This window comes from Ambystoma mexicanum, chromosome 13, assembly GCF_040938575.1.
Source record: "Ambystoma mexicanum isolate Mex_15411 chromosome 13, UKY_AmexF1_1, whole genome shotgun sequence".
In the NCBI taxonomy this organism is placed as follows: Eukaryota; Metazoa; Chordata; class Amphibia; order Caudata; family Ambystomatidae; genus Ambystoma; species Ambystoma mexicanum.
In genome coordinates this window covers 84,103,341-84,116,504 of record NC_090938.1, presented here as the reverse complement: position 1 = coordinate 84,116,504, position 13,164 = coordinate 84,103,341, and the positions used below count along the sequence as shown (strand labels likewise).

Sequence of the window (13,164 nt, the reverse complement as noted above, 5' to 3'; positions counted from 1 at the left end):
ATGTTTTCCAAGGATGAAAAGCCTTGGCTGCAGAGGGTGGCTACCTTCCCCTGGAATTGCATTAATACAAAATAATCTCCAACACAAAGGTTCTTCAAGTGTGAAAGCCTTGGCTCCAGAGTGTGGCTCCCTTCCCCTGGAATGCTCCTCAATCGAAACGATTCTTGGTCTAACAGTTCATGTCTTTCTTGGCCCACAACAGTACTGTTATTTAGAAAGCTGTGTGGCTTTGTAGTTCCACCTCTTTGCAACAAGTTCCTTTTGTCTGCTAAGCACAGCTCCATATGTCTTCTAGACTTGTAACTACCTGGTATACTCCCCTGCAAAGACTTCTCATTCACTTGTGTAGACTTTCAATTGTCTGGTGAACTCTCCTGCCAGGATTTCCTATCATTCCACGTTGTTCCTCTTTTACTTCCACAGTTGTGCATACCCTTTTAGGTATTTTAAATTTCCTTAGTACATCATTCGATTTGGATTCCTCACAAATGTATATGTCATACAATCATATCTTGTTAGCGATCTTATTTGCAATATTCTTCCTTGTTTCTCATTCTGATTTGACCTGCTAGCATACTTATATTCCATACAATCATATCTTGTTAGGGGTCATAATTGCAATAATATGCTTTCTTGTTTATAATTCAGTCTCTTCACTTTCTCTTCTGTGGCTTTAATTATCACAGTTCGTATTTGGCACAGTCGCTGAAACGCACCCAGGATCCCCACACTGTTTGGGCTGACTCACATGCTCTTGTTGGTGTTCCTAGTCTGGTTTGTGCTCAAGCAGCGAATGTGTACCACTCTTTAGACTCTGGACTGCTCTTGCCTCGCTCCAGTGTCTCCTGCAGCCTCCCATCAGCACACCAGTCTAATTTCATGTCCCGGTAAGGAAAACATTGCTTTCCGTAGTTGCTGCACACCAAGGATTTCTCCACTGCCTCTTAGCATGGCTGGATTTCGAACTGCACCGTTTCTCTTCTCCCCGTCTGGTGACCCGCTCGGCTCCCCACCCCGGTTTGTGCTTCCAAGCGAAATAAACATCTTCTTCCAAGCAGCTGCATCGACCGCGTAACTTGCTTTATGGTCTTTAAATGTCCCGCGTACAGGTGAACTTTGAAAACAACTAGACCGTTAATTGAGCTTGGGGCTCCATTATTCTTCATTACTCTTTCCCTTCTCCTCAACCCAGTATTTGAGTGATTGAGGGAAAAGGAGTCCATTGTTGTTGAGTGACATTCATTACTTGAAAAATCACTCAACAGTTCCAAATGATATATCCGTTCTATATGGTGAATAGTTAGGACTGGAAAAGATTTGTCTTGCATCTTCCGCGTTTTAGACCAGGGAGGACAGTCGGATCTACAGAGCTTTGGGAAAGGGTTTTTCTAGTTTCTCTAACAGGGGGGTCTAGATGTATGGCAGTAGGCAACAAGGGTATTGGGTACAAAGGGGTCATCTAATGGGCAAATGGGGGATACCATGTCTCATCCAATGAAGCCATGACATCTACCCGGAGTCGGTCTCTTCCCATGTGATCCTCCCTCATCTAGCCACCCACATGGTCATGTTCAGGTAGCAGCTGCTGTCCCCTGGCCATATGGGAGGAAGTTGCCGCCGGGGAATTCGTGATAATTATTATTTTTTAATTCTTATAAAGCAATATACGCCCATGGGCCCCAGAGCTCACATTGGAGTTATCACAAGTTCCTCTACACTTTGCTGCTTATTTTCTGAAGCTCAACCCTTAGTGTTGGGTTCCCTGCGCATGAAGAACACATTTTTTGTTCTCTCTGCAGTTTCGGGGTGTGTGATCTTATCCTCTGCTGACTTATTAGTGTGCAACAAATCTTTTTATGTAATATGCCATATAATGTCTTACATTTTCTCCACTTTTATTCTTAAACCGTCTGTCATCTTATTTCAAGAAAATGATAGATTCAGAATTTTCTGTTACAAAGATTCAAGTGCAGGTTTTTTACCTTACACAGAAGGCCCTAAATCAGACCCTCTAATCCAATGTCCGGTTTCATTTCTCCCTTCCTAAATGGTAGTGGAGGTGCAGATAAAGTTCAGTCACCAAATGCAGGTTCCGCTCATCTACAACCCAAGGCTCCCTAACCACCAGTCTTCAGCACTGTCTGGGGTTGAGTTCAAAAATGAAGTTGGAAGGATTAAAGTTGTAAAACAAAGGTTTGAAAATACAAAAGTGTGAAAATGTTCAGTTATCTAACTTTTAAAAATAATGAGTAGAGAGAGGTCTTGTAATTGCAGTGGGAATATGGAAATGGAAAAGGAGGGCTTCAAGCATGTTTTAATATGAAAAGAAAAACCTTGTTTTGACAGCCAGAAGGAGACATAGTTTCAGTTGAGGGAGATGTACCATCCACCGGATAAGATGGTGTTAACATGGGTGTTTACCTGTTCTAATATTTAATTGTATATAACTAATGATGGGCGGGGAACCTGAATTAGTGAATAGTGTGGACAGAGATGTCTGGGAATAGCAGAAGATGTACTTTAAACATATCATAAACAAATCAAATGTATCAAGTAAATGCATATATTCAAACTTAATAGGCATGACAATCCAAATACGTATGTTTTATAGAAAGCTATAGCGGACAAGCGTCTTCTTTATTGAACTTGTTGTGTTGCAATAGTTTCCATAAGGACTGCCTATGTGTCGTTCTTGGCAGAAAGAAAAATACCATTATATTCTGTACACATTTTAAATTTGTTAAGCGAATGACAGTCATCGTAGCCAATCAATGGAGTTTTTTAAAATTTTGTTTATAGATTTTCTTAACCAAATTGGCCTTCTACGATTTGCTAAATTGTGTGGCAACAACATGCTTTTACATCGACCCCACTAGACATGGTGCCGGATGCAGACTGCATATTAACGCTCCGCACTTTTGTCAGGTTAGGAGACGGTTTCTGGTTAGAAATTACTTCAGATTTCTTCTCCTTGGCACCAGCATCTGTCCCAAAGGTTAGAAAAATAAGGCACATGAATTGGGAAACTGCCACATCATACTTTGCTTCCTTCAAATATAGTTGATCATTGATGCACACCTCCAAAAAGATGGTAGATTACTCTCGCTATGCTGCCACTGTGCATTTGTGGTCTCTTGGGGTGTGATATGTAGGGTCTGGAGTCTAGATTTCTGGACTTGAGTGTGCGGCAGCAAAGCGTAACCCTTGGCATTGTGCGTGCACGTTCCCTCTTCCAAACCTCATCTGCTAAGCTACTGAAAGCCAACCTTTTTTCTATCTGCTTGATGGCAGCTATCGTGTTCTGTGGGGTTCCTAGCATCAAAATGCCCTTTGGGGGATGGTTACCCTATAAATCCTTCACGTAACATAACCTCTGAGAATCTGTCATTTCTGTCGGTTCCATTTGTTCACAGTTGGTCTATTTCTGTGCGCCAACAGCATTTCTTCAGAGTGAAGCGTCCTTAATATATCATTATCGCCCCATGCAATTAATTCTCATAAATGCAGACTTTCACCTTGTGTGAGGATCATGGAACCAACTTTAATACTCTCAGCTAGGCCAAATCCTCCTTATTGTTAAAAAGATCAGTCTAAACGCTCTTAAAAAAACACCACATGTTTTTGGTAAACCACCTAAGAACAACTTTGCAGGCTGATGAAACATTTCATGCTGCAGATCCTCTACACTTATTTTCTGTTGTGTGGTTGGATGGCCCAAAAATGTTAACATTTCTATACGAGAAGCTTTTATCTACAGAACCAGCAGTAACCAAATGTAAAGATATAACCCAATTTTAAGATTAAAAGTAAGCGTGTGTGTGTTGCAAGCAGCTGGTGTAAATATCCATAATGTATTCCTGTTGTCCAAGTAAAGTATTTCTATCTGTGTGGACAACATTTTGAAGTCTGGCACTTACCTTAAAACTGAAACGATTCCGTACTTTAGAATGAAATCCCCCCCGACTCCCCCAAGTTTTTTTTCCAGTTGATATTGTACAGGGCCGGTACCACAGAGAAATACCTAATTGTTCTCAAAGGGCATGTGCTGCCTGGGAACTCAGATGTTTCAATGTCTTCAGAAGAGATGTGTGTGAATATTGTTAGGGAGTTTTGCAAAGGTCCACTAAAGGTAGGACTTGAGAAGACTCACACTTGGGTCACAGGGCTCCAACTCTTAGTATAGTTCTGAACCACACAAGTATGTTGGTAGCAATGGCTGAGCAGCCAGGCTTATTTTACGAAGAAGGAAGAGATGTAGGAAGGTACAAAGAACTTTGTGTTTACATATAGAACAAAGAAACGCTGACACACTATAAGTTAAACAAAAATAATGGTTTATTTTATATATACACTAAGGTAAAGATGATTCTTTAGAAAGGTAAGTACTATAACGCACAATTAGCAACTTAGAACATCAATGCAATATTCACAGTAAGCAAAACACTTTTGTAATACTTGCCGAATGGCAGTATGCAATTCAAAAGGTAAGTAAAATACTTAAGTAATAACTGGTCCAGGTAAGAATGAATACCAACATATAGCAGGTAAATACTTTTTCACTCTGGTGGCCTAACACTTTGGAAGTTCATGAAACAAGAGGGGCAGGTGATGAACTGGTTTATCACCTGCACTGGCATAGTGATAGTCTGATACTATTGTTTGCTATGCCTGTTGCATGTGCTTTGGTCTGGGACCACACCCTAAGTGCCCCGGGGGGGGGGGGGTTCAATTAGACAAAGAAGGAGCAAAGGCAACTTTGTGCATGCAGTGCTTTTTTGAGTTTTTTTAATTGTTGATGGTACATTTCATATTTACAATTGTTTTACACCTTTTGGCAGGTCAGGCATGTACTTGTGACAGATTGTATTCACAATCTTTGCAAACAGTTAACATCATTAAAGGATAGAACAGCCAACATTTGTTTCAACCAAAAGGGTCTTTGTCAAGGCAGAGGTGTGTGGCTTATTAAGTCCATTGGTTGAGATGGTCCCGGGGTTGCGGGACCTCTTGTAATGTAGGAAATTAGTTCACAATGGTCTCAATGTTTGTAGTAGTATGGAAGTGATTGCATATCTTTAAAATGCTGTGTTAGGTACTTGAGATTGCTGCCTGTGCAGCCAAACATTTAGATTTGTCTGTTGCTTACTGCCTTGATTGGTAATCCATGCCTGTCTGCGTGATAGGCAGACATGGAAGCTTACAAGCCCGTGTAGTGCTGGCGTCTATTCAGGAGACATATGCCACAGAACTTGGAGGAAAGCATGACTCCAAGAAAAAAAGTATAAAAAGAAATACAAAAGGATCCCAAAGATGGGATGAAAGAATGAGTGAGTGTGGAAAAAAGGCTCCCACTCACTTAGGAGAACTGACCAAAAACCCAATAGTCCAGGAAAAAGTTTTGGGGGGGACTCGCATGTGAAGGGGAATTCACATAAAAATGAAAATCTACCTAACAAATATATTCATAAATTACAAACATTTAAAAAAAATACATGTTACTATGATACAAATACATGATTGAAAATTTCAGAAATGTGTTTTTGTATAATTTAAAATCCCAGTTGCCCTTTTTGCACAATGGTAATATGAATGTTTAAGAACTCTTCTCCTTGTCTTAGTTCCCAGATGTGGAATATTTTGAGATGTTGAATGCCATCCACCGTTTCCAACTGTCATATTGAGGATTCTTATGTGTTCCCCTTACGTTTGTTGCAGATATCAGCCTTCCCAAATCAGCAGCAATCTGTTACACGGCAGCGCTGCTGAAAGCAAGGGCTGTTTCAGATCGGTGAGTAAGACTTTCTCCACTGCATCTCGGATCAGCTTATCCAAATGCAGCACAAGTTGTGACCTGGTCTTCCTTTGAATTTGTTGAACACGTCCTATTTATGGCTACAAACCAGCAAAAGGGGCTGCACATCACACTGTGATGTGTACCAGAAAGAATTCACTGTTCCTCATTGTTTTCAGAGAGCGGTGGAGAAGCAGCGCTCCTCTGCCATTCCCTTCCCTCGGATGAGCTTTAGCGGGTGCTTCTGTAAGGGTGTCGTAGAAGGAAGCTGACACAAAGGCGGCATAGTGGTGGTTATAGACTTATTTGGGCATAAAAAGGTCCTCCCTATCTTTTCTTCCAAGGGGGCTTATCCTGCCCAAAACTAATACTAAAGAGTCTGTGGGGAATGTCTGCCAAATTAAACTCCACCGTCCTGTGTCACAACCTACTTCTATCTCTCACACTAGCACTAAAGGATACACTAACGGAACGTCCCTTCTTCAGTAGAATGGCTCACTTCTGCTGCTTGTGTAGCTTCCAAAAGAATGTTCTCTTGCAACAACAAAAATGCCAGGGGTGAATGACTCCCTTCCACTGGCTTGCAGGTTTCACAGTCTTTATACATCTCCACGTCCAGGAGAATGGCTCCCTTCTCCTTGTGTAGATCTACACTGTTTCCAATACAACCAAGGGGAATAACTCCCTTCCCTTGGTGTCTCCAGCACAACTCCCAGTTCATGCCCAGTGGAATGACTCCCTTCTCCTGTTATTGCTTGGCACAGTTCACAACAAGGCAAGGGGGAATGACTCCCTTCCCCTGGCGTCTTTAAGACAACTCCTAGTTTGGCACCAGGAGAATTACTCCCTTCTCCTGATATTGCTTGGTACAGTTCTTACTCACAATCTTCAGCGTGATGTACACTTGCAACTCGAGCAAAGTCGAAAATCCTTCTTTGTTGATCTCTGGACTTAATGCTGTCACTGCAATGAGGAAGTTCTCCTTGTTTGTTCAGTTCCCTTTTGTTGGGGTCCCAAACCCTTCTCTGGTAGTCAGTGGGCTTATTGTCACCTCTGCAACAAGGAAGATTTCCTCCAATATTCTCAGTATTTGCTTTCTAGGCCCAGACCCTGGTTATACCCAGTAGCGGGCTCCCCACAACTGAGGTGAGAGCGAGCTTCGTGAACCAGCCTCCTCTCTAACTTTGTGTACCCTTCAGGTCTCTTATACCTCCTGTTACCTTGTGTGGGATCGTAGTACGTCACCAGGACTTCTTGAGACCACGGGTCTTCTCTTTCCGCTCTGCTGGTTCACTGCCCTTGATCCGTCAGCTGTGCAGTACTTCTCCCATCTGATCCGCGACACTGCTCTCCTGCTCAGTCTTCTACCTGGGTTCACTCCTTCAGAACCCGTTGAAGACTCCCACGGCACTTCACCGGCGTCCTCTTCTCTCCTGTCTTTCGGCAGTGCCTGGATCTCTCGCGCTGGATCGCTTCCCCACCTGCTGCCAGACTCAGTGGGGTTTGACAAGGGTGCGCTTGGTACGGCTAAGCTCGACACATTTGATAGTCCTTTGTTCCATTTTATACCTTGTGTCCAGTCCCTGCCATGTGGATTATAAAGGTCCTTTGTCTCTGTTGATAACTTAATCCTCATGCTTCCCCGGGGTCACCTCGTACAGTACTAGCACAGTCAATGACCTTCATGTCTCCTGTGCTTGTCCTCCCTTCCTCTTCCTAGTACTTTTGGCTTTAGCTTCATCTCCGGTGTTAGAATAAAACCTAGGTTTACTTTCAATAACATTTTTTTGAACAGTGGGGAGGGCTATGGAATTCTGGGGGAGTGAAAACATTTAATGGGCTGTACCCCAGTTGATCATCCTTGTCCCCAGAGGGGGGGGGCTCTTCCCATGAGGTCCTCCTGCATCAAATCACCCCTAGGGGGGACTATTGGGTAGTGGCCGCACCTCCCTACCCTCATGGAAAAGGTTCCCCCTTGGGGAGAAGGGACAACACCTTATGAATCATCACATCATGATCACAAATATTATTTTGTTTATCAAAGTATTTCATACAGCACAAACAGTGTCGCATAGCCAGCGAAGTGTTTGCAATGAACAAAATCTAGCAAGCATTCAGGAACACTTATGAGATTTCATCAGTCAAACTCTGTACACTCAGTAGAGTGGGGCGAAAGAAATAAGCAGAGTTGGCAATTAACATTTCCGGCAGACTGGCTAAGAACTGATTATAGAGGGTACTTGGAATCCCACGAAGTCTGGAATCTGGCTCATGTTCTCAGGAAGGTTGTAGATGTCATGAAAATCAGGGCTTGTGTAGAGGTTACTTGGGGTTTTTCCTGTGTATGCCATTCTTTCCAATGGATCGCTTGTCTCTTATTATGGAGGGTTGGTCAAGGTTTAATGCAGATCCATCAAATCATCAAAGTTATGTCTGCTTCCATAGTGCGTTGCTGAAGCATACAGAGATTGATGATGTGGTCTAATTTCTTTCATCCGACTAATAAACTGGCTTAAGGGTACAGAATTGCTTTCTCCCAGGCTAGTATTGCCTTGTTAGACGTCGGGGAGATCTAAGGGTGGTGTTTCTGGTTGTATTCAAAAGTAACTTTACAGAGTTTTGCTTTATGAGTTTAATAGTGTTTTAGGACTCTCAAGTGCATTCTTGCACTGAAGTTGTCCATTCACAATAGACACAACTCTGTCTTGTTTGCGTTAAGGGTGAAGTTGGCTGTCTGTTTTGAGGGTTTGTGTGAGGAAACATTTTTTTTGTGCAACTTTCCCTACATAGTTTCATATGGAACCCCATTTGTTTCCCTTGTTTTTGATCCGGTGTGGACATTTGAAGGGACGTAAAGCCTTCAGCTTCACTTTCCTTTGCTCACATGCAATAGGGAAACTAATCAGTCCTTCTCTACATCCATACTGGGAAACTGTTTTCCATTGCAATGGGATTACTTGTATATCACCCTCGTTTTTACACCGTATGTTTGGTCAGCATTTACATTTTTACTGTGTTTGCATTATTTTTGGTGTGCACATTCGCGTTTACTGCATATGGCTACTGAACGTGGCTAGTGATCTAAAATGCCCGTGCCACGATATTTTAGCCTATTCTTTGGCCATATTGTGGTTTGGCCTGCTTCCTGCCTTTTCAGGTCAGGAATGTCTCTTTTAAGGTCATGCACATGTCTGAGAAAGCTGCTGTTTTGCAGACTAGTGAGCCTTTGCATGTGAGAGTCCCAGGAAGGGGCTGGGACTGTCTAGTCCCAGTCCATATACTTGGTGCCAACAAGTCTGCTTCTGGGGGCAGATGTGAAACCAGTAATTGTCCAAACACAACTACTCGCTGTTTGAATGGTGCAAATCCTTACCATTGGTGGGCATGGACTTGCTTCCAGTTCAAATCTTCGATAAAGGGTGGACCTCTGCAGCTATTAATCAGATCTAATGTTGAAGCCAAGAATCCCTGACTGAAGATCTGAAGGCGACTCCTGAAGTGAAGTTGCCCAGCATGCCTTCCTGTAACCGGCCGGTGAATCCCTGCTCCCCTGCGTGATCTCTGAAGACTCTGTTCAGGGCCGCATCCCTTGGACAATTGGGACAAACTAGTCTTCAGGCATTCTCGAGGATCCAGAGGTTCAGAGCCTTGGAAGTGTCTCTGCACTGCATGGTAGACTGACCAGCTCTCTCGATTGCTACCTCATCAGAACCTTTGCCACAATATATGCAGGTGTTGCCTCTGTAAATCCTTTTGATGATCTCATGCCCACATTATTTGCATCATTATCTCTGTAAATCAGTTTAATTATGCTGCACTCACAGTAATGCCGGCTTTGACCCTGTAAATTATTTGATGATGTACCGGGATTATATGCTGGCATAAATCATGCAAATTACTTTCACAAAGCTGCATTTATATGGCAACATTTACCCTGTAAATCACTAAACTCATAATATAAATGCCAGCATTCCCATGATAGATCACTTTCATTAAGCTGTTCTCACAATATATGTCCTCATACTGTGCATGTAAACATTTCAAGATTCAAAACATGCACACATGCACTTTTAAACATAACTTTATTCTGCTGCTTCAGTCAAGTTCTCCTTCTCCGTTCCGTGGGGCACAGTAGGACTCTAGTAACCTACAACATATTACCATGCCACATAAAAGAGAAGCCTGTCCCCCCCCCCCACCCATTTGCTCGCTCCACCACTGAGGATGCTACTGAGCTTTGTTAATGGATGTGACATAAAAAACATTGCAACATTAGTTGTCCATTGCTAGAGCATTTGACAAAATGGTATTGAGTGGTAGGTGGTAGTTACCTCCTGGTCAGCTGAGGTATGCTAATTAGCAGTTTCTTTTGGAAAAATAATGAAGGAATCCTCGATTTCCCCCTTCCCCAAACCCCAATCGCCAGGATCTAAGGAGACCCTCTAGTGGCAGGGGTGTTGAGCTTTTGTCCTTGGGACGGTTTGCTATGAACATCTGGCCACAGTACAATGGGCCTCATTACGAGGTGGGCGGTAAGGGATTACAGGCACCGGTGCCAGTAATCCTTTACCCCCTACTACGAGTTCCCTTTGCGGGTCCTTCCTTAATGCCTGTTTTTTTCAGGCGTGAAGGACGGGACCCGCAAATGGACTCTAGAGCTAATAACGGTACCGCAATTTGCGGTACCGTTATTAGCGCCTTCCCCATTCCCATTGAGCCCTATGGGGAATGGCCTTGGTAAATGGGGGAATTACCGGTCCCGCCAACCTTGGAACAGACCGGTAATTGCTCAATTCACCAGGGCCATGTCGGAACGAGTTTGGAGGCAGCCATGGCGCTAATAGCACCATGGCTACCTCCAACCTCGTAATGAGGCCCAATATGTGCTTAACAAATGATAATTTGCTTGTTGCAATGGGAGTCTTTCGTTGATTTTCTATTTCCAGTTTTAAATTCACCTTTAAACTGTCTGATCAGGCACAACCAAGCATCATGCTAGCAAAGCTTATAAATGTGGATTTAAATACAAAGTCCACGCATTTACCCAGAAACCTATGCACTCATCCCCCTGATATGTAAAAACAACACATCAGGAGCGTTTAAGTGGCACCTTGTTCCTTGGAAATCACTTCAGAGATTACTGAAGATGGGCTCAGACGTGCATTCAGATTAACAAATTAAAGAACATTTTCTTCCTATGACTTGGCAAAAAGAAGACCTTCTTGCACTTTTAACCCAGTATGTGTAAACTGTGTCTCATAAACTTGCAAAATGTTGCCTCCTTCCTCGAAATCGATCCTGTAATTTTGGAGTTATTTGTTGGACACCTAAGTATACAGATTAACAAATTATATGTTAACTATGTGGTGGGAAGTGAGATGGGACAAAGAGGCATGCCTCTGTGGTGTGGACTCTTGCCTGTTTTGCAATGAGCTGACATTTCTAATCTGTTGAAATATGGATTCTCCTTGCTTTTGCTTATTCCTTTGGTAACTGGCCAATTTCCCAGCATCAGCTCAAGATGCTAAGACGCGTGAGTGAAAGACAGTGGCGTGCTCTGCAGCAGTTTAAATTCCCTTCTTGGAGTATTTTTGCTTGGATAGCCACCTTTCTTCATTCTCTGCACTCGAAGAGTTTTCTTACCTCTGAACTGTTACCCTTTTGAAATGAAATGTCGGACTACTGTTAAACAATGGAAACACTATTTAAATGTATCTTGGACTTGCTCAAAGGCTGATCTTTTGTAAAAAGAAATTATATCCATATGCTTTCAGTGGAGCTAAACCACGAAGCATACTTTTTCAAGATACTATATTGTTTACGTAGTAGTTAATATCACATTTGTATTAAATGCTTGATAACAGGGTTCCTCCCATGTCTGAACTCTAATCAAAGTTGTTGTAATTACCCCATTTAAGGCTACTTCCTTTACCATTCTTGGAAGTATGAAGGGCTGTGTCGGACCTTGATCAGCAAAAATCTTGTCCATTAACTGTTGGTACACGTCAGCGATGTTCATTAAAACAAAGGCCAGTCTGTTGGCTGTCTCCACAACCACTGGTCTGGCTTCAGAGCTGCCAGAGGCATGGAAACTGCTCTTGACTCTAACTCTCCTTCTGTTCTTAACCTCCTAGATCTTTCCTCCGCCTTCGACACGGTCAATCATGCCACCCTGACAAATCGGCTCAGTGACACCCTTGGTATCACGGGCCTGGCACTGGACTAGTTGACCTCCTTCCTCTCCAATCAGATCTTCCAGGTTCAACTGGGCCCTTTTATCTCCCCTATCACACTCTCCACCAGCGGCGTCCCTCAATGCTCTATCCTCCCGCTGTAGCTTTTCAACATCTACCTTGCACCATTGGCCCACCTGCTATCTTCACTTCCATTGTTATGCAATTGACACGCAGCTCTCCTTCAAGCTTCCCTCCCTTTCCTCCTCTTCCTCCTCCCTGACTGCCATTGAGTCATGGTGTGCTGCCGTGATCTCTGCCTTAATTCCAGTAAGACTGAGATCCTCTTCATTGGGACCCCAACTCCGACCTTCCCTCCCTCCATCTAGCTGCCCTCTATGGATCCCCCCCCCCTCATCCTCTTGTGAGGCAAAAAACCTTGCTGTTCTCTTTGATTCCTCTTTCCTTCTCTCCTCACACCGCTGACCTTTCAAAGAAGGCCCATTATCAGCTGCACCTCCCCAGAGGTATTCTCCCTTTCCTCACCTTCCCCCCCAGAAACTCAATGTCTCCGGAGCTCTGGTCCTCTCTAGGCTTGACTACTATAATGGCCGTTTCCTCAATCTTCCTTCATCCTTGCTTCTTCCGCTTCAACTAATCCAGAATAGGACTGCAAGGCTTATTCTTGGCCTCATCATCAGGGACTGTATCTCTCCAGCCCTAATTTCTCTCCACTGGCGCATGGTTGCTGCTAGGATCAAATTCAAGACCCTCTGCATAATCCACAAGGCTTTCTGGGGCCTGGGAACCCGCTACATCGAACTCTCTCTTCCTAAATAGCTCCCTTCTAGAGCCCTCCGGTCTGCTAGCTCCAACTCTCTGCGAATCAGACGCTTCTCTAAGGAAAGAGTGCGGGGTAGATGTCTCTCCTCCGCAGGAGCCACCCTCTGTAATGGTCTGCCTGCCCCTCTCAGGCTTGAGTCAGATCTCCTTAAGTTCAGGAAGCTCCTCAAGGCCCTCCTTTTCTCCTACTGCTTCCCTCTCTTCCCCCCCTCCCCTGCTAACGTCTTCTGCCACAGTGACAGGCTGCCTGGTTTCCTCCGAGTACTGCAGGGCTCTAGTCCACCCCCCCTTTCCTGGACTTACTGCATTCCCTGGCACTTGCCCTCTGGCCTACCCTTAGCACTTTCATTTCACCCC

At 43.8% G+C, this 13,164-nt stretch overlaps 1 protein-coding gene across 1 annotated transcript in view; it reads left to right on the top strand.

Moving 5' to 3' along the window:
- ST7L (suppression of tumorigenicity 7 like) overlaps positions 1 to 13,164 on the top strand; it is a 427,879-nt gene that overhangs the window by 189,874 nt on the left and 224,841 nt on the right. The window contains exon 10 of the mRNA XM_069633325.1: positions 5,716 to 5,788. Coding sequence (XP_069489426.1) covers positions 5,716 to 5,788 — 73 coding nt within the window. The remainder of the gene's footprint in view (positions 1 to 5,715; positions 5,789 to 13,164) is intronic.